General features: G+C 44.4%; 1 protein-coding gene across 4 annotated transcripts in view; it reads left to right on the forward strand.

Moving 5' to 3' along the window:
- Positions 1-26,988, forward strand: part of LDLRAD3 (low density lipoprotein receptor class A domain containing 3) — a 181,770-nt gene that overhangs the window by 88,896 nt on the left and 65,886 nt on the right. For all 4 annotated transcript variants that reach the window (XM_075927498.2, XM_089778546.1, XM_075927497.2 and 1 more), the window contains 2 exons: positions 2,578-2,703; positions 7,607-7,741. In XM_075927498.2, coding sequence (XP_075783613.1) covers positions 2,578-2,703; positions 7,607-7,741 — 261 coding nt within the window. The remainder of the gene's footprint in view (positions 1-2,577; positions 2,704-7,606; positions 7,742-26,988) is intronic.

Raw genomic sequence — 26,988 nt, forward strand, 5'->3', positions numbered from 1 at the left:
CTCGCCTGCTGCACTACGGCTGCAATCCTGGCTCTGCCATGCCTGGGGTGGGAGCAAGCAGGACCCTGGCCTGGCTGCACCTCAGCCCCTTGGCCTAGGCAGGAGCAGGCAAGACCCCAGCCCGACTGTATGGCAGCAACAGTTCCAGTCCCAGGCAGGCAGGAACCTGGCCAGGCTGCTTGGCAGCAGCCCTAGCCCCAGGCAGAGACAGGTGAGAGCCCGGCCTCGCCGAGCCATATGGCAGCCCCAGACTTGCTGATGGCTGTGTGGCAGCAGCAGCTCTGGGCCTGCCGCACCGCTGGCGGGGGCAAGTGGGACTTTGGCCTGACTATGTAGCAGTAGCAGCTCCAGCTCAACTGCACCAATTTTAGTATTCTGTGGATCCTGCCATGTGACAGATTAGGAATGGATAGTGTGCAGTCTGTGTATTATACACACACGCACGCGTACACACACGCACACTTTAATTGAACCCTTAAGGTTGCAGTGTCAAGCACTCAAAAGTTAGGAAATGCTAAAGTTAAGTTTGGTTGTTTATCCTTAATTCAGACCCCGTGCACTATGCATTATGATATGGTCTTTAATTATGTGATCTCAGTTTGTTTTTTCCACTGGATTACACATATTTGCTTTTATCCTCATTATTCAGCAATTCAAAAGGGCTCGAAGCTCCTGGCCACCACTATTGCTACTGTGGCAGCAGCGGCGGCCAGAACCCTGGGCCCTTTCAGTCATCACCAGAGCCCTGTGTGGTGTGATCTGGACAGTGCTAAGAGGTTGGCGGGGGGAGGTTAGTCCCCAGCTCCTGTCCCTTCTGCCTGAGGCCCTACCCTTTCCAGGAGCACAGACCCAGCTCCCCCCAACCTTGCTCAGGGGCCTGGCAATTCTGTCAGCCCCCCTGCACTGATGTCGCATAGGAACCTTATGGCACATAGGGACAGAATTCACGTGATCCAGGGCAGTGTTCCACTGCCTTAACTAGGAGACCATCCTTTCTCTTTTCCTAGGCCTCAGCCTCATTCGCTACACACCTTCCAGCTTCTGTAAGAAGTGGGATGGGGGTGGTCCTACAGAGAGCAGCTTTTTTCACTATACAGCCTGATTGATCCCCAGAGCATGTCTATCCTGTGCACTGAGGGACAGGTTTTGCTGAGAAAATAGTGTATGATCATGTTATGTAAGACTGTATGGTAATATGTGTGCACATGAAGCTGTACACACAACCTTAGTAGTGGCATTTCTTAACTTTTCAGTAGCTGACTTTCCAACCTTAATAATCTTTTTATCAAAATTTAGTGAGATTTCTTAGGGCTCTTTTTAAATAAACAAAAATAAATTCTGTCGCATGACATATTGACACCCACTTTGGTTGCTGTCAGGATTGAAATCTTTAGAGCCGCTACACAGACCTCTGTCATTAGTGGAGTAACTGATGAGAGCATGACAACCTACTACTGCTGTGTAGACCAGAACTGTAGAGGGGCTATGACAGTCCATCCATTCTAAATGCTACTCCTTTCTGTCCATCCCTTCTAACCTGTCCCGAGTCTCAACCCTCTGGATTTGACTGCCTATTCCATTCTTCCCCTTCTGCCCCACTCTTTTGCCCAACTAGCCCTAGTTCCCCACTCCTTCTCCTCATCTGATTACTCTCTCCCCAACCCTGGCCTCTGGCACCTGCTTCCTTTGGTTCTCTGTCCTCATCCCAGTCCCAACTCTCTCCCCAGGCTCCTTGTCCAATATTGTTGTCCTCACACTTCAGTTCCTTGTTCTTCTCTCTTCCCTCAGACCGACCCAGTACCTTCCTACATCCTGACTTCGCCTCCCTCCTGCCAATACCAATCCTAATTTTCTCAACTCCCCTCCCCTGGCTCTTGTCTCTTTTGCATCTGAATTGGGCACTTTACTTCTCATTGCCTAAACCCAGCAGGCAAGTCGTCTTGGGCACATGAGAGCCAGACTCAATTGCTCTTCTTTCAGGTCTGTGGACCCAGGCGGGTCCTCAAAAGTCCAGAGCTCCATTTGCTACAAAACTCTAGAGCACGGTCTGCTCCATGCAGATAGAATCTTTGTAGTTTTTAGCTGCAGAGCTCTAATAGATGTCCACAGTTTGAACATGCTCGGTACATTTTTTTTGTAGTTTGGCTAAGATTGATCAGATTTTCACAGGAACAGCAAAAAAATGCCCCTTTCATAAAGATCATCCCCTATCAAATTTCAAAAGCCTGCTCTAGAGCTTTTCTAAGAGAAGTTGCTACATTTTTTGTAACATGGGCAAAAGAACATATTTTTCCCTAGCCTTTTGCTCAGAAGCAGGTGAATTGTTTTGGCTAAAACAGAAAACAAAAGCTTGAAAATAAAATACAGGAAAATACAGCCTAATGCAGATGCCTTGCATGGGAAAAAATTGTTCTTAAATTATTTAATGTTCTTATAATTTTAACAACTGAAAGCAGGGTCTTGTAAAGATCTTGTGGGATCTGCCCTGAATTTAGATCCTTCTGATAATGAAGATGTTTTAATCTCATGAAAATGGTTTCCCTGATTATGGCTTTCTCTGTGTTTCTTGTCTTGCAGCAAAAGCCAAATCCAAATGTGGCTCCACGTTTTTCCCCTGTTCTAGTGGGATCCATTGTATCATTGGCCGCTTCCGGTGCAACGGCTTTGAGGACTGTCCGGATGGCAGCGATGAAGAAAACTGTAGTAAGTGTCACGTCTACCTTCATATGAAGAAACATCTTGTTTGTTTCCACAAACCAATACGGCCCAAGAAAGAAACATTGTCCAGTTCTTTAACCCTGATTTAGATGCATACTCCCTATTGTTTGCAACCTAAATCATGTTTTGTTATTTTGCTTTGTAACTGCAGGGCCTCTTGATAGCAACAAGATATTAACGGCAACCTGCCTCATCAGAAAGTGTGGACTCCAGCACTTCTCTAAAGGGGGCTTCTTGGGGTCATTTAGACCAAAGACTGTTTTATCTTGACTACAGGTCCCGCCCTAGGAAATATTTGTATTCATTATTGTTTGCAGTTGATCCATATTAAACACTGAAACATAACCAGGCATTCTTTGCATCCTCCAAACAATTATTACCAAGCTTTGTCTTTTTTCATAAATCAACCCAGGTCTGCCTGCTGCTACTTGCCAAAGGTGGGCTCGCCAGTTTTATTACTGGTGCCCTTGCTAAAGTTGCAGTTTGACTCAGGCAGCAGATTGTAGGGTAGAGCTCCATGTTAAGTTTATTGAGCTTTAACTTTCTTTGCAAATTGGAGTGTTTCACTAAATGAGAGAGTGGATCATAGTAAGAAATTGCTCCCTGCATCTCTCACAGGATAACTTCCTCAAACAGGGCATTGCTAATTTTCTCTCATTCCTTTCTCTGTCATCTTTTGTCTCCTCTCCTGCTCTGCTGATCCCTAGATTACACACCTGCTGACTTCACTAACACAGCCCTGCAGAGTCAGGATGGCTGTGGGCAAGCTCATCTATCTTGTGCATTATTAACAGTATTGTCAGCTAAGTTTTGAATGCTGACTATTATTGGTGGGCATGGGAGGACAGAGAGACTGGCTGGATTTCAAGATTTTGGGAGCTGACTGTTAGAAAAATATTATAGTTATTTGATTTGGAAGAGCGCATTTCTCCCCATGTAGAGAACCAGCCCAAAGCCTGCACGTGACTTAAGTATGATTTAAAAGTTTGAAATGAGACTTGAAATGGGTCCCTATACACAGGGATGAATTCCCCCCAAGTTGGGGCAAGCTCTCTCTAAAAGTAACAGAAAAATAATTTGTTGTACTATGTAATTTTTTTTAATTTGAAAAGTGTATTTTCTCTAGCCAGGCCTGCATTTCAGCCCCTTTGTTTATACTAGGATACAACATATTTGATGGAGTTTGTGAGGGGCCAAACTTAGAAAAACTCTCGTAGTGAGGAAAGCGTTTTGCTTTAAGCTGAAGGTACCTGGTTAGCTTAAAGTTACATTTTGACTTGTGCAAAGCTTTTGCATATGGCTGAATTAGATCCTTTTGTATTGGTAACTACAGAAAAGATATTGCACAGTGGTAAGGAAAGTAAGGAAAGGTTGTGCTCTGCTGCTATTAACAGGCAGTGGTAAATACACAGATATGCTCTGGGACTGCAGTTGGCAGCTTGCAGCTAATGCTTGCTCACTCTTGCCACAGCAGAGTGGATTTTTTTCCCTTTTAATGACATTTAAAGGTCAGGGGAAGGACAGCAGACAGCAGCTTTCTCAGATAACAAAAGGAGCAATTTTTACAGTGATGCATCACTGTCCACTGCATGCGGGACATGCCCTTTTCATCTCTGTGCTCCCCACACTCAGGTGTCTGGTAGCACCAGCATCTCTGACCTTTCTCTAAGAAGCTATCTGTTGATGTTTTGTGCTCTGGGAGAATGGGGTGGGGAGATGGTACCCCTAGAGAGAGAATGGAGTTAGAGAAAGAGGATTAAAGTCTAAGGAAATGTGTGGTTTCTGGACTATTCTTGAACAAATTGGACTAGAAAGAGTGCTTTGGTCCAAAGTGCCTTGAATAATATCTCCTATGAGGTTGTGGAGTGAAACGTTAGACGACGTGTTGAACTGATGTATTTTAAAATGCAGTTGGTTATGAACTACATAATTTTATGTGTGTGCGCAATATATAGCTCTGAGTGTGCCTTACAACTGATCATAGTACTCCTTAGATCTTCTACTCTTTCCCAGATGAGGCGAAAGATAACACCTTCAGTTTGCTTAAGCTAGGACTCCACTTCCTCTCAGTTTCTCTAGGAGCAGTCATATTGCAGACCCTTGTGTCTACTATGAAATCCTGCATTTATGCAATAGCTCAAAGGCAGTGAAGAGATGGCATTTTTATGCAGGGTTTTGGATATGTAATTTGCTTAGATGTGTGTGATGTCTGTCTTGTATTCTAGGGTTTGTAAGAACAGAGTCTTTAAACTGTGTTGCATTTCAGAGTTTCAGAAGATGTACTGTTTGGGAGGTTCTTTTAGTTAGTTTTAAAGAAAAAAAGTAGGCAGTTAACTTTGAATATTACATTCAGTTTGTCACCTCCTTTCCAGTAATTGGAGGGAGCTCAGAGAAGAGCAACAAAAACGAGTAAGGTGCTGGAGAGACTGAATTCTGAGAAGATCTTAGAAAAGCTAAATAATGTCTAGCGTGGCTAAGCAATGAGCATGAAGGAAAGTATCACTAGCTATGCCACATATGAAGGATGCCAGCAGGGAGGGAGATTTAGTATGACGTGCAGGATATAGCTAGAGGTGAATGATAAAATTAAGGAAGTGGAAACATTGGCAGATTTCCCTGATGTTTATCTTCACAGTGAGATGTATTAGTCTGTGGAATAGTCTCCCAAGGGAAGTGGTGGAAATTTTACAGCTTGAGAGACTTTCACAATGAGACTGGATGGAACAGTAAATGTGCTGTTACAAACAATGCTAGGTTAGGAGGAGAGAAGTAGATGATGAAATGTTTGTGTCTGTGATTCTGCTTGTGTTATAAAATCTTTGTGCACGCACAGAATTTTGTTGGGTGTTTGTACAGCTCCTAGCACACTGTGCTCCTTGCTTATGACTGGTTCTCCTAAACTGTATCATACTCGAAATATTACACACACAAATGCAAAAAAAACATTATTAAGGTTGCAAAATCAAGCCCTGGTCTAGGGCCAGAATGAACTGTAATTGCATGGAACTGGGAACTGTAATTGCATGGAAAATCCTGCTCGGTCCAATCTGAAGCATGCCCGGTATTGATGGAATCTTTGCAGAATTAAGCTGAGAAGCTCTAGTGAATCGCTACTGAGCGCCTGCAAATTGCAGTTTTTCAAAGACTTATCACTTGCTTGGCCATATTTTCAGAGATGGCAAAAGGCACATCTTTGATACAAAGATCACCCCCTGCTAAGATTCAAATCCCTGCTTCACTTCCTGAGGTTCTAGAGCAGTGTTTCTTAAACCGTGTTCCGAGACACACTGGTGTGCCGCGAAGCAGTTGGAGTTGTGCCATGGAGAACAACAGAGTTCAAAATGGCCATCCTTAAAGGGGCAGGTGATCTTTTTTCTTTTTGCTCAATAACTCCCCCCCCCCCTTTTTTTTCCCCATAAGAAAAATTGTTTTGTGTTCCTTGGTCTTAAAAAGTTTAAGAAACACTGTTCTAGAGCTTTTATAAGAAAAGATTTCCTGGAGTTTTTAATGTGGACAAAACCGTCTATTTTTAAAGCCCTGTACAGATATAAAAATGTGGGTCCACGTTGACTGGAAACGTGCATCTGATCAACAGTCTGTTCCTTGCCTTAAGTGTATTCGCATCCACATCTGCACCTCTGCACCAGAAAGGGGTCTTACACTGCCTCAGGAGGAGCATCTGTGTGAGTGTGTCCTAGGGGTGCTTGTTCTGTTCTGCCCCACCAGGCACTCTAGCAGGGATTGGGGGTGGGGGTACGTGCTTGCCCTGCTCCCCCATAGGAACCCCTGGTGGGCACAGCAGGGCAAACATCCGTGCCCCTAACCCGCTTCCTCATAAGCCTCAGCCAGGGAAGATTGGAATAAGCACCCATATGCTTGCCATGCTCCTCAGCGGGAGCACCCCAGCCCCGGTCCCCTGTAAGCGCCTGGCGGACAGACAAGGGCACCCATTTTTCTGGGGACTCTGTCCACTAATCTGCCCCTGCAGGGGTCCATGGCTGGCCCCATCACTTTACTTTGAAAAGTAATAAGAGCCAGTGACTGAGGGAGGGTGTGCAGGCGCAGATGGGGGGAAGGGTCTTGTAGGGAAGAGGCAGGAGAGGGCAGAGACTGGAGAGGTTAAGGAGCAGCACAGAGTTAATGGGGCATTGCATCTCAGCTGCTCAAGGTGTTGTTATCAGTGGAGGCAGCAGAAGCACAGAGTAGTGGAGCTCTTTTTGTATTATCGACATCTGCTCCACTATCCACAAAAACGAATCATGGATATCCATGGTAATCATAGAATACTAGGACTGGAAGGGACCTCGAGAGGTCATCGAGTCCAGTCCCCTGCTCCCATGGCAGGACCATGGAGTTATGGAGTAGATATCCATGGATTTGTAGGATTCCACATCTTCCCCCTTAGTCTTGTTCTTGGAAATGACTGAACCCTTTTGACTAACCTCCCCCTTGCTCCCTCCCTCAATATAGCTTGAGGCAGATACTGGGCATGAGAAACATCTGTCCAAAGTTGGACAAAGTTTTCGAAGTGCTTGTTTTGCTTATAATGGGAAGTATTGAGCAACCTTAATCATAGGAGGTGCAAGCAGCCCTTCCTAAAACAGGAGCAATAAACATCTGAGAAAAAGTGATACAGTTTGATGAGAAGGCTTATCACAACTATGTGTGGACTAGCTCTCTGATGGTTTTAATGAATTACATGAATTGAAATTTCCAATTCCCCTCCTTGAGAAGTGCTCAATTTATTTGACTGTCACGTTACTCCCACAGGCTCCGTAAACAAACCAAATGTTGAGCTGTGACCATCTTTGTAGAAGTTCTTAGGGAGTAGTTCTCTGTCTGGGTGAGAGCTAGTTTCTAATGAAAGATCACACTTTTGTTTTCACAGCAGCGAATCCTTTGCTGTGCTCTACTGCCCGATTCCATTGCAAGAATGGCCTTTGCATCGATAAAAGCTTTGTATGCGACAGTCAAAATAACTGCCAGGACAACAGTGATGAAGAAAGCTGTGAAAGCCCTCAAGGTAGGCACTGGGTGTTTTGATTATGCTCTGAAGGGTTAAGCAAAGCCTAATGCCTGAAGACCAGAATACAAAGAAAATATGACACTCCTGGCTTCCCCAGCATTGTGAGTAACCGTTCTGTCTTCCCCATGCAAATATTCTTATGGGGGATGCTTGTTGCAGCTCTCCAGCTTGTGTGTACTTCATTATCTGAGCTTTCAAAAGCTTGTCATAGCACCTTTCATCCGAGGATCTCCAAGAGTTTACAAGGCCTGATCCAACTCACATTGAAGCCAGGAGGAGTCTTTCTACAGTCGGAGCTGAATTGGCCCAAAGAGTCAGAGAACCTCCCAACTCCCAGCAATTCCCCCTGTTTCGCAGGTGGGTAAACCTGTCTGCAGATAACACCCGAGACTCTCATTGCAGAGTCACATTCCATTTTGCAAGACACTTTTCATAGTAGGGAATGTTTTGTCTTACTATTAAGTAGGCTTAACTTTTTTTGCTCAGACTTTCAAGGGAAAAACAATCCACCTTCAGGTGGAGCTCAAGCTTGAAAAATTTCATAGAGAAAAAAGTGAAAGTTTCAACAAGAATGGGTAGCTGAAAGTGGAGGGGGTGGGAGTTAGAAAGGAAAACAAACTTAAGTCTGGTCTCCTGATCCTGCTGTTCGTGACTCAGCTAAAATATTATGGGAAGACAATGAGATTGTGTTCTGGAAGGTTTTTTTTATTTGTTCAATAGTTTGCCATTTGTTTTAGCATTATAGGCTCAATAAACTGTGTTTGAATGGGTATGTCAGAACCCAAAGCAGGGGACTTGGAGCTGGAAGTCCTGCATTCTGTTTGCAGCACACAGACTAACTCAATATGATCTAGGACACAACTTTGTACCGCCTTCCCATTTATGACATAAGGATGATAAGTTTTCCTACCTTGTAGGGTTGTTGAGAATTAAATAACCTGTGTCCAATCTTGTGACTTCCTCTAATACTTTGCACTTCTACGGTGCCTTCTATGTTTATAATAAAAAAGCCTTATTGTAACACAGTTTCTAACACTTTCCATTTTCCATCTATAAATGTGTATATAGCATGGAAAAAAATCCAGGTGTGAATAACTTAGTTGGACAAATACAAAACACCTGAAGGTGTGGTGGTATCATGGCTGGGATATCTGAGGAGGGAAGGTTTTGTAAAAGATGTGGGGCTGATTTCCAGGAGAAGGAAGTGTGCTGGGCCCACAAAAACTTGGGAGGATCTTCTTACCACAGAGATGAGTGGCATGCAAGAAGGTAGGCATTCAGTAACACCAAAATTGAGAATAGTTTGGTTTTTTAATGCCAGTATTGATTATGTGATACACCCAAGGGGAAAAAAAATCCCAAACATGAAAATACCCTTGACAAATGAGAAGGAAAATGAAAGTGGCATTTTTTTCTATCTGTAACCAGCATAAGGAAAAAGTACTATTACAATATCAACAAACTTTTTTAAAGCATGTTTTTCCCCTTCTTCTTTACCTAGGAAAAGCACTCATCTTTTGCTCATGATATGAGCACAGTAAGGGTCACACTGTGCAAGGGATATCAATAGAGAGAAATTTTCAAACACACCTTTGATCAGAGAGAAGCTTATGAAAGTCAGGTTTAGAATCTTCCTACTGGACTTGGGAAATGTTGTGGTCTAATCCTGCTCTTGGAAAAGAGAGGAGAAAAGACTTGTGGCTAAGTCAACCATTTGTGTACTGCTTCTGTGAGAATGCTGTTGCTAGTGTATTGAGGGGTGTGTTGTTTTTCACCACAGGCAGGCTTACATTCAGAGATTATTTCCCAGAGTCCTCGTGCCTTCCCCCTATTTGGGGAGTTGGGCTTCAGCTATGGAGTGGGGGGTCTTGGGGCTTTAAGCCTCAGAGCCCTTTTAGCTGTGGCTTCTGCAGATTTGAAAATGTTTACCAGCACTCTGCTTTGGCTGGCTCCAGCTGAATTTAAGCCCTTACGGCAGGCCTACAGCAGTCTAATAAGGTTAATTTGTGTTGGGTTTATTGTTCAGTTGGAGGCTTAAAGCAGCAGTGTTCTTTCCACACTTGGGGTGGATGCTTCCTCTGCAGATTTATTGGCTGGCTTGCCTCCAGGTTGCATGCGTTGTCATGACAATCTGCTGTTGGAAGTGATGGGTTGCACCCAGGAGAAGAAAAGAGCCATATTTTATGAGGATGTTACTTTGTCTTTGTGCCTCTGGAAAAGTCAGATTAAAGGGAGGGTTAAAAAGAGTCATTCTGTCTTATTCTGTGCACCACTGAGCCCCTAATGAGAGAAATCAAGCTCTCACTCTACACCGTGATTTCACTGTGACCAGAATAGTAATTGGAATAGTGTTATTCACTACAAAACAGTTAGGTGCTTTCATGATTCCAATGGACCTGGAGCACAGGATTGGGAATAAGAAATTCCTGAATTCAAATCCTGGCTCTGACAGACTTTTGTGACATTGGGCAAATCAGCATACTCTTCTTTCTACATTCATAAATGACAATAATGCTTGATTAACTATCTGTCACTGATGTGGAGGGTTAAAGTGTGGAATGGGCCAAGAATTTCATAAATGAAGTATCACTGTCTCCAAGTTCATTATTAGGCCTGTACTAGGGATGTTAAATATCAGTTAATTGAATAATCGATTAACCTCACGAATTCTTATTGGTTAGTCGACTATTCCATAGTTCCCGGGCAGCCCCTGTCCAGGGAGAGGTCTGAGCTTCTGGACCCAGCACGAGCTAGAACTGAGCCAGGCTGCCTGCCCACCTGGCTCCTAATACACTTTAAATGCAGAGCCGCAGAAGCGGTAGGTCCAGGACCCAGTGTAAGTTGGGCTGCTGGCCAGCCTGCTAAAAAATTTACAAGCCGGGGGAAGGGGGGAAGGAATGCATATAGTCCTATAGGATTAACCTATAAGCTTTTGCTTATCGGTTAATCGACTACACTATTACATCTCTAGCTGTACTAGACTTGATTAAATTAATTATTTAAAGTAGTTGGAATGTAAAAGCTAGTTGAGCTCTCAATGACAGTAAAGAACAGAGATCTGTAGCCAGGATCAATGGCCCGTGAAGTGTCTACAGTAGCCTTCAGGACAGAGGTGGGCAATAATTTTTGTAGGGGGGGCACTTCACCAATTATAGTTGTGGTTGTGGGCTGGCCCCGGAGGGGGCAGAGCCTCATGCAGAAGGGCATTACTTTGGCAAGGGGGCCAGACTTCATGTGCTTCCCCATGGGGCGGGAGAGCTCACAAGGTCTCTCGCATCTTCTCTGATCTGCCAGGAGCATGCGGTGGCCAGAGAGAACCGCCAGCCATTTTGAACAGCTGGCGGTTCCTTTTGGTGTTGTGCACCTCTGGCAGGGAAGGAGACTTTGCACGCTTCCCCACTTCCAGGCCCCGATTAGCCTGGGGGCGGGAGAATGGGTAAAGTCTCTCATCCATGCCCAGCTGGAGCATGCAACACCTAGAGGGAACCGCCAACTGTTTTGAGCAGCTTGCAGTTCCCTCCAGTGCTGCAAGGTCCTGGTGCGGATAGGAGACTTCATGTGCTGCCCTGCCCCTGGTCTCCCTTGGCCTGGGGGCGGGGACACAGCAGGGTCAACTGTGGGCCGGATCAAACAGTGTGACGGGTCTGATGTAGCTGCGAGCCGTATTTTGCCCGCCCCTGCTTTAGGAATCTGTTCAGTACCTTGAGTTAAATGACAGGCAGTTACTTTATGTGTGTCTCTTGAAAAAAATTTGTGAAGACAAGCACCAGGGGTGAAATTCTTCATCCTGCAGAGGGCATATATCGCTTATCCATGACTTAAGTCCCGGTTAAACTTTTAAAAAAAGATTCAAGGGAGATTTAAGTAGTACATGGAGGCTCCTGCTGTCTCCCTGCAGATTTCATCATATATGCTAGTTCTGGGCTCATGGTATACCTTTTAAAGTACTGTCCTGAATATACCTTTGTGCAGCCATATATGCTTCCTACAAATAAATATATACAAGACAAGAAATCAAGCCATTTTTGAAATGTTAAGTTTACAAACTACTTAAAGTTTGATCTGTATTCATGCATGAAAGTTTTAGACTTACCCAGGAATGTCCAGTATGCTCAGATATTTATTTCTACACACCTATCTGCTGGCGAGCAATTCTCAAGTGTCATTTTGATTCCTATGTCGGGGTATGTCTACACTACAAAGTTAGTTCGAACTAACGGACGTTAGTTCGAACTAACTTTAATAGGCGCTACACTAGCACTCCGTTAGTTCGAATTTGAATCGAGCTAGCGGAGTGCTTAGTTCGAACTAGGTAAACCTCATTTTACGAGGATTAAGCCTAGTTCGAACTAGCTAGTTCGAATTAAGGGCTGTGTAGACCCTTAATTCGAACTAGTGGGAGGCTAGCCCTCCCCAGGTTTCCCTGGTGGCCACTCTGGCCAACACCAGGGAAACTCTATGCCTCCTTCCCGGCGCCGGACCCCTTAAAGGGGCACGGGCTAGCTACGGTGCCCGTGCCAGGTGCAAGCCTGCCAGCACCCAGCCAGCAGACCCTGCACCTGGCACGGCTCGAGCCACCCACCCGATGTCCCCCAGTCCACCCCCTCTTCCCGGGACCAGGCTGGCGGCTCCCGGGAGCTTGCCCTGGACTGCAAGAGGCGGGCACCTTCCTGGGCTAGTGCGGACATCGTGGACCTTGTCCACGATCTCCGCACTAGGCACAGGAAAGTGGCCGTCTAGGGCAGGTGTGCATGAAAATCAAGGGGGTCCACTGAGACCCCCGACCCTGAGCCCTGAGCTTACAATGGCCGTCCTGGGTCAGACCAAAGGTCCATCTAGCCCAGTAGCCTGTCTGCCGACAGCGGCCAACCCTAGGGACCCTTGAGGGGATGGACCGAAGACAGTGACCAAGCCATTTGTCTCATGCCATCCCTCTCCAGCCTTCCACAAACTTTGGGCAGGGACACCACTCCTACCCCCTGGCTAAGACTACTCCATGGACCCAACCTCCATGACTTGATCTCACTTCCCTTTAAACTCTGTTCTAGTTGTAGCCTTCACAGCCTCCTGCAGCAAGGAGTTCCACAGGTTAACTCTTTGCTTTGGGAAGAAGAACAACTTTCTCTTACTAGTTTGAAGCCTGCTACCCATTCCTTTCCTTTGGTGTCCTCTAGTCCTTCTTTATGGGAACTCATGAAGAATTTTTCTGAATGCACCCTCTCCACCCAACCCCTGCTTTTAGAGACCTCTATTCTGTCCCCGCTCCATCTCCTCTTTTCTAAGCTGAACAGTCCCAATCTCTGTAGCCTCTCTTCATCTGGGACCTGTTCCCAACCCCTGATCATGTTAGTTGCCCTCCCCTCTCCCAGCCTTTCTCTTCCCCTCTCCCACCTCCTTTTCCCAGTCTCCCCCAGTTTTGTACAATAAAGACAGAGTCAATGTTGGAAGAAACGTTATCTTTATTTTGTACATCAATAAGAAGGGGGGCTAGGGAAGGGTAAGTGGAAGGAGGTGAGGGAGGAATGGGGTACGAGCCCCTGATGGGGAGGACTGGGTTGGCTCTGCGGGCTTCTGGGGGTGGAAGCTCTCCTGCAGCCCCCCGATTGCCCCCTCTCCCCAGATGGCAGCCTGCGGCAAGTGCAGCCGGGCTGATGGCCGAGTGGTGTGATGTGCCCAGTGTGGGTACTCCGGGCACTCCAAGCCAGAACTTCTTTGCAAGCGGGGCACCCCTTAGAACTGTGTGTCCGGGGTGGGGGTCGAGACCCTTTAAGCGCAGCCCTCGGCTAGCCTGAGACAGCATCTCCATGCTCTAAGTCCTCCTCTGATGCCCTGCCGGCACTGCTTCCAGCCATCCTTAAGCCCTGTTCAGAGTCCACTCAATGTGGACTTGCTAGTTCAAATTAGCAAAACGCTAATTCGAACTAGTTTTTAGTTCTACACACGTTAGTTTGAATTAACTAATTCGAACTAAGTTAGTTCGAACTAGCGCTGTAGTGTAGACATACCCTCAGAGTCTTATTTCCCTGACTAGTCTGTATAAGGGGAATAATCATCTTTCATTTCTATGGCAGTCCTCTTTCATTGTACAGGAGATCTGATTAACATGATGTGTATTGTGGAAACAATCTGATGCAGTGCTATGAAAGTAATACTGTAGAAATTTTCTCCAAGTAGCTTTATCATAATATTGAATGTATTGTACAGTAAACTTCCGATAATCCGGCACCTTTAGGACCCAGGGGGTGCCGGATTATCAGATATGCCGAACTATCAGAAGGGGGGGGCTATGAGGGGTCTGGAGTGGGGTGGGAGGGGATGCTACCCCAGACGCCTCATAGCCCCCCCTTACGATAGTCAGGCTCTGCCCCAGGAGTCACTGATTCAGCCGCTGCTGGTCAGTTTCAGCAGCAGCTGAATCGGGGATGCCTGCAATAGAGCAGCTGGGGTGCCCCTGGGTTGGTCCCATAGTGCTGCTCCTCGGGGCTGCGGGACCAACCCGGCAGCACCCCAGCTGCTCTTGGGGACGCCTGGGGCAGAGCAGCTGGAGTGCTGCCGGGTTGGTCCCGCAGCGCCAAAGGACGGCGCTGCGGGACCATCCCGGCAGGACCCCAGCTGCTCTGCCCCAGGGGTCCCCGATTCAGCCGCTGCTGAAACAGATCAGCGGCTGATTGCAGGAAGCCCGGAGCAGAGCTGCTCTGCCCCGGGCTTCCTGGAATCAGCTGCTGATCTGTTTCAGCAGCAGCTGACTTGGGGGCCCCTGGGGCAGAGCAGCTGGGGTGCTGCCGGGTTGGTCCCGCAGCCCCGAGGGGCAGTGCTACCTGACCAACCTGGCAGCACCCCAGCTGCTCTGCTCCCGGCTTCCCCGATTCAGCTGCTGGTCAGTTTCAGCAGCAGCTGAATGGGGGAAGCCTGTCCGGCTGCCCCAGCACTTCCGGGTTCCTGATGGTGCCGGACCATCAGGACTCCCGGAGCATTGGATGCTGGACTAATGGAGTTTTACTGTATTTTGTATATTATATTACATATTGAAGGTGATGTCTGTTGCCCTGGCATGAGATTGTCTTTGTGTGCTGCTTCCCAGCTAAGCATGGTATTGAGCTTAGTAAACATACAACTAAGGCTCACAACAACCCCAGGTCCTAACCCAGCAAGTAAGTAGGTATCCCATGTCATAGATTGGGAAACTGAGGCACAGAGACTTTGAGCGAATTGCTCAAGAACGCAATTTATGGCACTCCAGGAGTGGAGTGTTTGATAGGGATGTTGTGAGACTTAATGGCTGTTTTAAGATATTCTGAGACAGTGTGCTAAAGAAGTGTGAATTATCATATTGCCTTCCAGTCTTCCCTAATGGCCAAAGACAAACAAAAATGGAGAACCTTCATTGCTGCTCTACACGCCAGCAGGTGTAATAGGCATTAACTTCCAGTCTTCCCACTTTCTGAGTATCCTGGTGCTTTTGTTCGCTCCTCCTCTTATGAGCGCCAAAGTCCTGTCATTGCTGAAAGGGTCCACCAGTGTATGTATCTGACTGTTGAATACTCTTAAAGGCCCTTTCTCTGTCACTGTCAGAGAAATGTCATTAACTACTTAGTGAAGACCTTATTGCTTTAATACTGGCATAGAGGACATAAAATCATTGATAAATAACGACTTGTTAGGTCTTTGTATGCAGTTGGAAGTGAATCTAAAGCTGTGGGGTTATCAAGTTTAAATTTTTGCTCTGGTGGTGGGTTGATGTGTGTGAGGGAGAAGGGAAGGTAGGGTGAAAGAGAAACTCCTAAATTCAGTTGTAGAAACAGGACAATAATTTGTCTTTTTTTAGGCAAGTTTTTCCCCTCTGTGAATGAATGTTCCACATTTCTAAGGCTTTCAAATCGCAGGTGAAGCAGCAGTTTAAAATTTCTAAAACACTTCAGTTTAGAATTATGTCAAATGATTTTGTACTTGTTCAAGACACTAATTATTTGCAGTTCTTGTAGCTGCCATGGGCAGTCTTTAGAACTGTTCCTTTAGTTTCCACCCATTTATACTGCTCCTTCTGGCATCTCTGTACTTTTCAATGCTGTAGTAGGTTGGGTGAATCTGTGACCAGGTTACTAGAGGTTGCTCTTGTTCTGGAGTGAAGTATTAGTTCCAATGTGTCTGAATCACAGGACCTGAAGATGAAATCAGAGAATGAACATCCAATCAATCTCTCTACAACGAATGCAGACTTTCTCCAACGAATGCAGTATTCTGGTAGTTCACTTCAGTCTAGTTTTAAGAATTCCAGGCACTGGGACAACTCCTATTCCACTGCCAAAAACATGTTACTGCCAGGAAACTTTTCTTGGATATTATGCCAAAAGTTTCCTTTTCTTAATTTTCTCCTATTATTCTAACATCTACCCCATATATCAGACAATGAATGGTGATGATCATTCCAAACATCTGTTCTGTGGCCACTCCTGGAGCCTTAACATTCTACCTGCCTTGCAGGGGATTTCCTATTTAAGAAAGAGTCTTCCTTAGGCTGGCTAGTCAGGATCTAGGTTGGTGTGTTCAAATTATGCAATTATTCCCTTCATTAATAGCTACTTTCACACTTTTTTTCCTTTTAACTGTTCAAATGTTTGTGTGGCTTTTCTTTCTGGGGCTTGGCCCTTTCTGAATCAATTTCATCCTCTTCTGTTGTCTTCCGCTTTTCACTTGATGTGTTTAAAAGTCTTTTATATTCCCTTTAACCCTTTTGGCTAGCATAAATGCATTTTTGCTTTTACTGCTGCTCTTATCTCTTCCTGCAAGCCTGAACTGCCTCTGAATGATGCTTTAGCAGCATAGAGTGCTGGTCATATCCTCAATTCTAGCCATGCTGTTTTTAGATTAATGATAGCATTGTTGCTCAGTTACAAACTGGGTGGCCTGGAAGCCTGATTCATTTTTGGTTGAGGGATCCTACCCTGGTATCACCAAGTCTTTCTACTTGTATCACCAACAAATGTGTTACTTAAGTTGCTACTTATCCAGCAAAGTTCTGCTTAGATTCAACAACTAATTTGCAGTGGAAGCACTTCTGTTCATAAACAAATTTTCTGATGGTTTCAGACTAAGGCAAAAGGGCTGCAGTGACTTACCCGGGGGTGTCCAAACTTTTTTCAAAGAGGGCCAGATTTGATGAAGTGAACATGCGTGAGGGCCGACCATTTTGCCTGACATTCTTTGAACCATTAAAATTAAATGCAAATTAACTATTTTATGCAAAGTTTATTGCAAACGGCATACTTTTCATTTCGTCACATGGATGACAAATCTAAACAGGTGTTAAATCACTCTGCCTTTCATATCTGAAGGCCAGATGAAAAAAAAATCCAGGAAGCTGAAATATGTCAGGAACATTGTAAAGTACATTACATATTATTGGTAATAAAGGTTGTCTGTCAACTTTTAAGTTCAAAAAATATGAACAGGAACATAACACCAAGTATACATGTTGTGTCCAAATATATTTATAACTGATTTAGACCAACTGACATTAACTGAGATTTTACAATGTATTCATCTCAATACATATGGATTCGTTGGGGGCCATAAAAGATAGATATTGCCAAATTACCCGTGGGGCCGTATTAAACCGGAACACGGGCCGCAATTGGCCCGCGGGCCGGACTTTGGACATGCTTGGACTTACCCCAATTTGTAGAAGGTTAGCAGCAAAGCTGCAATAAGAATTGGGAATCCCTGTTTTGTCCATTAGAGGACCCAACCTATCAAAGATGGGACATAACACAATCACACATTTGTACTTGAAATTCATTTAGCCACATAATCCCACCATGGCCACATACAGATAGGCATACCGGTGTTCTTCAGCTTGTGTATTTCCAGAGTGTCATGTGGGATCTTAAAGACTTCATTTTGTGAAATAAATATTTGGGAGCATATCAACTGACTCCTTGCTAAAGAGGATGAGAAGCATCTGCTTCCCACTGCCAAAAGCCTCCTGAGTGCCAAAAATTGAAATCTGACCCAGCTGCCGCAATCGCTAACGAAATCTTCCCACTCTGTGGATCTGCAGGTTAATACAAAAAAATCAGCAGCACACTGAAAACTGAAAGCTGTGTGAAATAAGCTGAACTCTCACTCAATAACAGAAAGAAATCTGTGATGGCTACTGAAGCGCTAGGTGCTCCAGGGTGTGTGGGGCCTTGCTCGCTGTCCCTTAAGGCAGTGGTTTTCAAACTACGAGTTGTCACTCAGTACCGTGTCGTGGAATGTCAGGCACAGGGTCTCATTGCTGCAGGGTGATGAGGTGACCAGTAGGGATGCTGAGGCAAGCTTCCTCCCTCTTCTGGCACTGCAGACTGCGCCATGCCCCAGAAGTACCTGGCAACAGGCCCGGCTGCTAGGTAGGGGGGAGAGCGCACAAGGCTCCATGCGCTGCTCCTACTCCGAGCACTAGCTCTGCGCTCCCATTGGCTCAGAACCTGCTGTTGGCTGCTTCTGGGGCACAGCATGGTCTTCAGTGCCAGGAGAGGCAAGGAGCCTGCCTTAGCAACCCGCTGCACCACTGACTGGGAAGCCACCACTCAAGGTAAGCCCCTCCTGCCCTAGCTGTGACACCCCCCCAAAGCCTGACCCCCCTCGTATACCACAAAGCTCTCCGGCTCAGCCCACCCCACCCCACAGCCCACATTCTAATAAAATTATATTGGGTTGTGGGCATCAACAATTTTCTTCACCTGGTTCATGAGAAAAAAGTTTGAAAACCACTGCCTTAAGGAAATGTAGGTGCATTCTAAAGGTTAACCTGCTCTTCAGAAATGTTTTGGAGCCTGGGAATGAGTGAACCCAGGCGGTGGAGAATTTAGTAGAATTCCAAGAAAGGAAATTCAAGGGAATCCCCACAGGTTCCCCAAATATTTCCCCTCTGCTTTTGTGACAATGTAGAAATTACAGAGATCAATCCTGAGATAGCTGATACTATAAATATTCCCACTGATTTGAGTGGCTCACAGTAGTAAACTCTAGGTCCGGCTGTCAGACTTTGCAGGAGCAGGCTCAAATTCAAAGTAGATGACAAAGATGTCTGCCAAATTGAACAGACATACCCTGATTTGCAATGAAATACCCTACTATTTAATTTATTAAAGGCAAACAGCTCCCAGCACATCCTGCCCCGTGTCGAGCCTGTAACTGATCCTTCACATGTGGCAAATGGAAAACCTTCTTAAATGTCCATTTGTGTAGTATCTCCTTGTCTTCCCAAAACCTTGCAGCCTGATTCTGGCTGCTTCAGGCTGTGTAGTTCCTTTTATTGAGTCTGTCTTTGACTCATTATTTACATAGGCTGTAAACTGAAACTTAACTTGCAATTACTGTTCATTGGCTTAGTCTAAATGCAACCTACATCTGGAACTTAATAGTCAAAGGCAGACTAAATAAAAAGCAGAAACTTAAGAACAGATACAAATAAAATGTCACTGAATGCTTAATTAATTAAAGCCTTCACTCATGCATATTTAGTAGTTTTAAAAACCTTGCTTATAACTGCTGGTGCAGGGAAAAGCTGAAAGTTATGTCAGCTGTGAATAATTTTCCTTATGTCTTCATTCTCTTCCTCTACTTTCTCTCCCTTCGTTCCTCTTTCTCCCTACAAAATCTCATATTTGAAGGGATTCTTATGGGGGTAAAAAGCAAATTCATTTGCGCAGGAGCTAACAAGATAAGATGTGCTGTACAAGGCAGCACTAGGTGGTATTTCCGATGATTCGTGTGATGAGTTCATCTGTGAATTTATTATTTTGGCACAATGTGGGGGTCCTGTGGTTGCATTCCTGGGATAGCCTGTGGTTTCTATATTGATTATTTAGCTACTTGGCTTGGACATCAGATAATTGCAGGTTCTGTATCATTAATTATCCAGTCTTGCTCGAAAGGAAGAGTTTGTGTTTGCCTCTTACTTTAATCAGAGAGCCTCCATGCACAGGATGGGTGTGTTGGAATCACAATAGAGTGTCTCCTGTGTACTTTTATGTGTGCTATTACAAAGATGAGAGATTCTTTTGTTACCATAAGAACAAGCATGCACACACTGAATAATTGTTTTACCTTCATCAGTTAACCCACCCAGTGTCTGCTGTGACCATTAACCATTCTGATAAATGTGAATCTGTGTCCAGTGTGATGCCTTCCACCTGGAACATAGCAGTAGTCAAGCGGCTGTGTGGGGGCATCAGTGATACAAAACAGACATATAAGTCTCATTAAGGTGACATAGATATGGCTCTTCGTTTTCAGTTTTTATTTAATTTTTCCCAGAAATATATCTATGTTCATAATCACAACAAAATTGGTGCACAAAACTATTAGTTTTTCTGGGTAAATACTGGGGTTTATGTTAATGGATAGAAAGACAAGAAAAAAAGTATTCAGTTGATTACTGGTTTGCTGCAGAACTAAAACTGAACTCAAGACTCAATGCCACTTTTAAATTTAAGAAAACAATACATTTGCATTTGAATAAACAAATTGCCATTGTAGATTTAGAATAATTAATTTATAAATATTTCCATTTAATAGTTGGGTCATGCCATTTGCAGTGCATATACCCAACCTTTTTTTTTTTTCCTGCTTGGGCTCAGGGATTCAACCCCACAGGAGGCACATGCCAGGGATTATGGGCTTTCAAGCCTAGAGGCAGGATGGTGGGATTAGGGATTTCTGCCAAGCAGGGAAGATCTTGCGGGTTTAGCTCAGGGTTTCCCAACCTCTGGGTTGGGACCCAAATATGGGTCGCCATTACATTTCAAAAGGGTCGCCAAGGGTCCTTCCTGCTGGGTAGAAGTCCCTAACTCCACTCCCCTGCCACAAGGCAGAAGCTTTGAACTCTTACTCCTCCCATCCCTCAGTTTGGGAGCGAGAGCTCCCTGAGTCAAACATTAACTGTAGAAGGGTCATTGTTTGGCCACCCCTGCTATATACAAAAGGACTTACCTTTTGTCCTCATTTCCTTTCAGGTTGCCCTGGCTTGAGACAGAGACTTAGCTAATAGTCAGAGTTGATTATTTTTTTTTTTGCCTCAAGTCTGCCCTCTTAGTTTTGTAGTTAGTTCATTGTAGTCATTTAGTAATGGGGAATAGTACATATTTGTTTACAAAAATAAAGTGTGTGTGTGTGTGTGTGTGTGTGTGTGTGCGCGCGCGCGCATATAGACATGGGAGGGTGGGGAGAGCAAGCGTATTTTTAGGTACTTGTGCACCCTGTACACACTTCCAAAGGAAGGGGCTTTTGTGTGTGTGGTGTTGGTCAAGAGGAGACATCACAAAAATAGCTCCAGTCTTTGCCAGCTGCGAGAACAAGGGTGAATGAACTACCTTTGAAAGCTGCAACCTTTGCTGTACTTATTCTGTTGAACGATTTAATTTCTCAGACTGTCAGTTCAGGCCCTTTCCCAGCACTAAATATACCCAAAATGAAATATTGTTTCATTTCAGTAACTGAAGGGCTTTTAATCTATGCAGTGTGGAGAATTATTTGCATTGGTGCATTTATAGAAATCTTTCTCAGGTGCAGTGATTGATTTGCAGCCAGGGCTAAAATAATGGTACTATTTTTGTAACTGGCTTAAGGACAGGGAATAGTAACCTCGTACACAATTAGGTATTGGTACTTCTCCTTTAGATTAATGGGTAATCATGGGAGATGGGGATTCAGACAGTAAATGATACATTTTTTTTTCAGGCGGAAGTAAAATATAAATTCAAACAATTCTTTCAAGTTATTTAAACTTCATCTCTTTAGAGGCACTTAAATATAATTTACAGTTTGACAATATGATTACCTGATTATATTATTGCCTATATGTAATTCCAGTTTCCAGGACTAGGTAGTCAAATGTCAAAGGCTTGTCGTCTTGTGGTTTAAAATAAAAGAATGTCTTTCCCATCATCCTTGTGATTCATTAAGTTCTCTGTTACACTGTCATGGAAAAAATGATCCTCGTGAGGTGCCCTTTCAGGATCTGCAACAGTGTGAAGGTGTTTGAAATGTATCAGGGTCCTGGCTCATTAAACTGCCGTAACTTTTCTTGGGGATCATTATAATTTGATTGTGAAAATGTCTCCTGTTGGAGAGCTGTAAGCGCCTGCCTCAGTCTTTATATTATCATTGGAATGAGTCCAGCTATCGAAGGAACAGATAAGGTTAGCTTTGATTTGCTGTAGAACAGACCTGAATCCAGGAAAGCAGAACAGAACATCTTGATCCAGATGATCCCTATCAAATTATGAGAGCACAGTGTTTGCGTATATTTAAAATGTGGAGCTTTTCTGCAAACCTTCATCATCAGTTCTTGAAAAACCCACTGCTGTTGGCAAGAGGGGAGTGTCCTAGGGAGGGAGGAACCATTATTTTCAGGGCACCATTTTTAAAATATATAGGATATATACTTCTCTTATGATTACTAACATTATGGTTCAAAAGTGAACTACGTGTGAATCAATTTGATGTCTTCCTGAATCCAGACAGAGAGCTCCCATGCTTTTGCTGATGATCATCTTTTAAATTTCATTCTGATTCTGTGTGATTAATGCACTTGATTTTACAGAATCCAGTGGGCAGCTGACAAGATTCATGTCAAATTTAGTCTGCTGAGGGAAGCTGAGGAAGGATTTTAAGCCAGGTTTAAACTCAGCACAGTCCTGGTTGAATTAAAATTATGTTTTGATACCAATTTTAATTAAATGTACATATAGGGAAATGTCTAAACCTGACTTATCAGTTTTATCTTCTTTGTTAAAGTACAGGCATAAGTTGAGTTGATATAACAAATGTTAAACTTACATGTTCTCAAGTTGCCCCAGTTCAGCTAAACTGATTTAAGTTGAAGCTAATGCAGTTTGTGTGTAGACATCTTAGAATAGTAGAGTTGTGCTGCTTTTATTCTTCTGGTAGAATAAAGTGCTATAGCGTCCTGGCATGGATGCAGTTCTACTATTGTAAAGTTTCCTTGTTATCAGCAGAGCTTATTTCCACAAGGAAGTGGGGGGAAATCTACTGTATGTTTTGAGAGAGTTTGTGTGCTCAAGAACTTCTCCTAAACAGTAAGCTAGGCACACTAAATTTGTTATACAGCTTCCTCTTATCATAACTTAAAGCAGGGTCAGGGTTTGGTTGTGCCAGGAAAATGGGATGTGCCTGGAATGGGATTGCTTCTCATAAAACCATACAGAAGAGAGATGGAATCACCAGGCAGGTGAAAGGGGACAGCTGGGAGTGCCCTTCCATCCCATTCAGGACTACCTCAGTCCTGAGCGTCTCATCTCCCAGGAAGATTCTCCAAGATTCCTATGGGGGACATTGCTGGCTCTTCGTATTCTTCAGGGAGCGATGGGAAAGTGTAGTTTGCTGCATTCCTCACTCTGACTGGGGAACACGGGACAGACAAGCTGTGCACTTTGTTCTCACTCTCTGACAGAGACAGGAAGGGGAAGAGCAAGCAGCCCTGGTATGAATCTTTGTGGGGGAGGGCTTTGCCCCTCCTCCCATGTGCACACACACAGAGTCCCCTACCAAGAGCCCCTTCTCAGCCACCCAACCCTGACTCTTGCACTCCCTAAACCCACAGCCCCCTGCCCTGGACCCCTCCTTAAAAACCTGAACAACACCGGATAAATGTTCAAGTCAGCTCTACTGAGATAACTACACCCACTTTTTTTCGAAAGAACCCCGTCTAGGCGGCAGTTTCACTTTCAAAAAGCCCTTTTTTGAAAGCACACGCGGCTGCCATTATGCAAATGAAGCACGGGAAATTCAAATCCCAGCTTCATTTGCAATTTCGATCTGTCTAATTTACATCCCTCTTTCGAAAGAGGGATGTAGTCTAGACATGCCCTAAGTGTAACTACTTTGGTTAAAAATAAACAAAACTTCATACTCCTAACCCAAGATAGTTTTGCCAGTGAGCAAATGTATTGTTGTTCAGATGGCTTATTACCTCCCCACTCTCTTGTCACCTTCTGAATTCACCTCTTTCCTAGTCAAGTTAGTGGTAATGTTTAGCTTTCTTCAACCGAAGCAAATAGGATTTTAGGATTTGTCTTTTTACATGCAGGTTGTTCTTAAGTTACTATACCAAAGTTCTTAGTTCTCTGAGGAGCAGAAATCACTGCAGGGGTTAGTCTAAAACCAGAACCAGTTACTGACTGAAGTGCCAAATTTGATCCCAGACTTAGGTTCTGCCAAGATTCATCTCCATTCAAGTATTTGCAGAAAACTGTGAAAGAGGGGCTCATCAGATCTTAGCTCTCCCTTTTTGTTTCTTCCATTTATTTTTGTGGTGCTCCTGCTATACATTGGGGATCCTTGTCTGTCTTCCTCCTCTCTTTCAGAAAAGCAGCACCGTAGACATTCCCAGTGGCAACCTAGGAGCTCTGAATCCTTGAATCTATGAAGTTTTCCCTAGACTTGCAAAGGCAACACATGCTCCCTTGTCTCATTACTAGATAGTCTTTTTCTATTTGGTATAAAAATTGTATTAAAATACATATTTATGGGGGAAGTTAAAACATAAAGCAGTTATATGGCATGCAATCAAATAAACATCAACATGAAATGGGAATTAGAAACTAAATAATTAATTTTCCATTTATTTGGAATCTCTAACCAGTAAAATCTGGAGAACAAAGAGAGTAGACTGTTTAATCAAGTAGTGCTTTACCTTTTTGTCTTGAGAGATCTGTGTTAAAACAAGACTGAGATTACAATGTATATACAGGCAGTCCCCGGGTTACATGGATCCGACTTACATCGGATCCCTACTTACAAACGGGGTGAGGCAAACCCGCACTAGCTGCTTACCCCCAGCAGACCAGGGAGACGCGAAGCTAGCGCCCCCCCTCCAGCAGACCAGGGAGACATGGAGTGGCTTTTCTCAGCAGACACCTCAGCTTGAGAATAAAGGACTGAGGGAAGTGAGGTGTGGGAGAATAAAACTGAGCTCTGGAGAAATGTTTGGCTAGAGTTTCCCCTACAATATGTACCAGTTCCGACTTACATACAAATTCAACTTAAGAACAAACCTACAGTCCCTATCTTGTACATAACCCGGGGACTGCCTGTATTGTATTTTACTGCTTGGGGGAGGGGGAGGTGGGTGCGCAGCATGTGTGTCGAAGCCCTCATTGTACAGTGGTTCTACAGTCTATGTTTTCAGTGTTTTTGTTCTAACTGGGCACAGAATTGGAATGACAGCAAAATAGTGTAGTGCACTGAGCGTAAAAAAGGCTATATAGAATCTTCTGAGTTCTACACCTGTTTCTGTCACTCATACTAAAACTACTAACTTCCCTGGGTGTTGGGAGGTTTAAAAAAATGACTGTAAAGCAGTCTGTAGATTAAAAAAATGTTCCTTGCCATTATTAATTATGTATGTTACATTGACGTGCACCTACAGATCTGTGTGGGGACTAGGTCTGGATTAGACTAGGAGGATGTAGTTCAGAAACGAGCCCTGGAGGAAAAGTTTGAACAGTTGCTGCCCATGTTATCCCTATTGTATGGCAGTGTCACCAGCACTATATCTCAGTGAACACAAAACAAGCTTGTAAAAAGCCGAAATACATAAAAGGATTTGAGATTGTGACTTTGGCAGATGTTAGGAATGCACTGAGCTCTGCTGAATTTATGGAGAATTAAACTTGTTTATACCAGATTGTTCAATTTTATTCTTAGATCTTTGTTTCCTTGAATCTTTTCAGTGCTCAGTAACTAGTTAACATCAGCCTCTTTTTAGAGCTTGTCCGGGGACCACTGCTATGCTGTCCTGAAACACATGTTGGGGGAAAACCTGTTGGACTGGTCTTTCAGTTTATCACACTTAGGGCATGTCTACTCTTGCAATTTAAAGCACCAAAAAAAATCCCTTTTTTGCGTGAAAACCATGGAAGCATCTACACTTGCCAGTGACTATTTGTGGTGAAACTCTGAAGTTTCACCTCAAAGAGAGAACCTACTACCGTATTTTCCGGCGTATAAGGCTACTGGGCGTATAAGACGACCCCCTAATTTTTTAGTTAAAAGATAGGGTTTCGTCTTATACCCCAGCGCCCCTCCGCCTCCCCGACTTTGCTCCCGGTGTCCCTGGTCTGCTGGAGACGGTCCCCAGCAGACCAGAGGCACCAGAAGCAAAGCCGCAGCAGCGGCGGGGTCCCGCGCCTCTGAGGCTTTGCCAGAGCAAAGCCTCAGAGCTGTATACCCGGCGTATAAGATGACCCCCGATTTTTGGGGGATGTTTTTTAACATCAAAAGTCGTCTTATACGCCGGAAAATACGGTATATGATAAAAATACACGTCTTACTGGTGATACTTTTCCAGTGATGTGCAAATGAAGGCATGTACTTGCTGTTTACAGAGCTTTTAGCCTCTGCAGTGCCTAGGTGACCACTCTGGTCAGTAGCCCTGCTGCTTTGATGCCAGGTATACAGACATTTGTCCCTCATCCTATTTAGCTCCAGAAACTTTAAAACTCTCCTTCAGGTTTTCTTGGCAAGTGCTCATTTTTCTGGCCAGGTAATAATGCCTGCTCCATGGGACAAATGATCCCTTGTTTGGAGCAATGCTGAGTTACTGGAGCTGATCACTGTTTGGAGAGAAGGGCTAGGTTGTGTCTCAGGATGCCCAGCAGTAACTCTCACTTCCTTCCCATAAGAGCCTTCCTATTATCAAAATAGAGGGAGCTGCACTGTGGGATAGAAGTGATGGAAGTGCTGCAAATGTAAATAATCTGATGTCTGTGGAAGTAAATACACAAATTCTCCAAATACCATTCAGTTCTTTTTTTTTTTTTTTTACACTGGTTCACTATCACTGGTTAAACTGAGAGTGCAGAAATTCTGCACTCGGGCAAGATAGCCTTAGACTCATCCTGACCTGTTACAATGGAGAAGTCTAGAGCTGACAGTTTTCTCTAAAGAATCCCTCTGCCTGGCCATGAGAATTTAATCACCAGGTCTGCCAGCACTTGTGTCCCCATTGACTGTGGTTATCATGGAAGGCAGGAGTGTTTCTGAGATAAAGGCCTTGGCCCAAGCTGAAAGGAATCAGAGATAGAGGACTGGTACCTGGAATTGAATGGAAAGCCAGTGTAATATATGGGGCACTAAAAATGCTGTAGGAAAAATGTACAAGGCCTCCCACTGGTGAAGAACAACAACTGCAGTGGCTTAAGTTTAATTCACTTATTTTTCACAAACTCTGGGATAGT

Source organism: Pelodiscus sinensis, chromosome 5, assembly GCF_052426305.1.
Source record: "Pelodiscus sinensis isolate ZL-2025 chromosome 5, ASM5242630v1, whole genome shotgun sequence".
Taxonomy (NCBI): Eukaryota; Metazoa; Chordata; order Testudines; family Trionychidae; genus Pelodiscus; species Pelodiscus sinensis.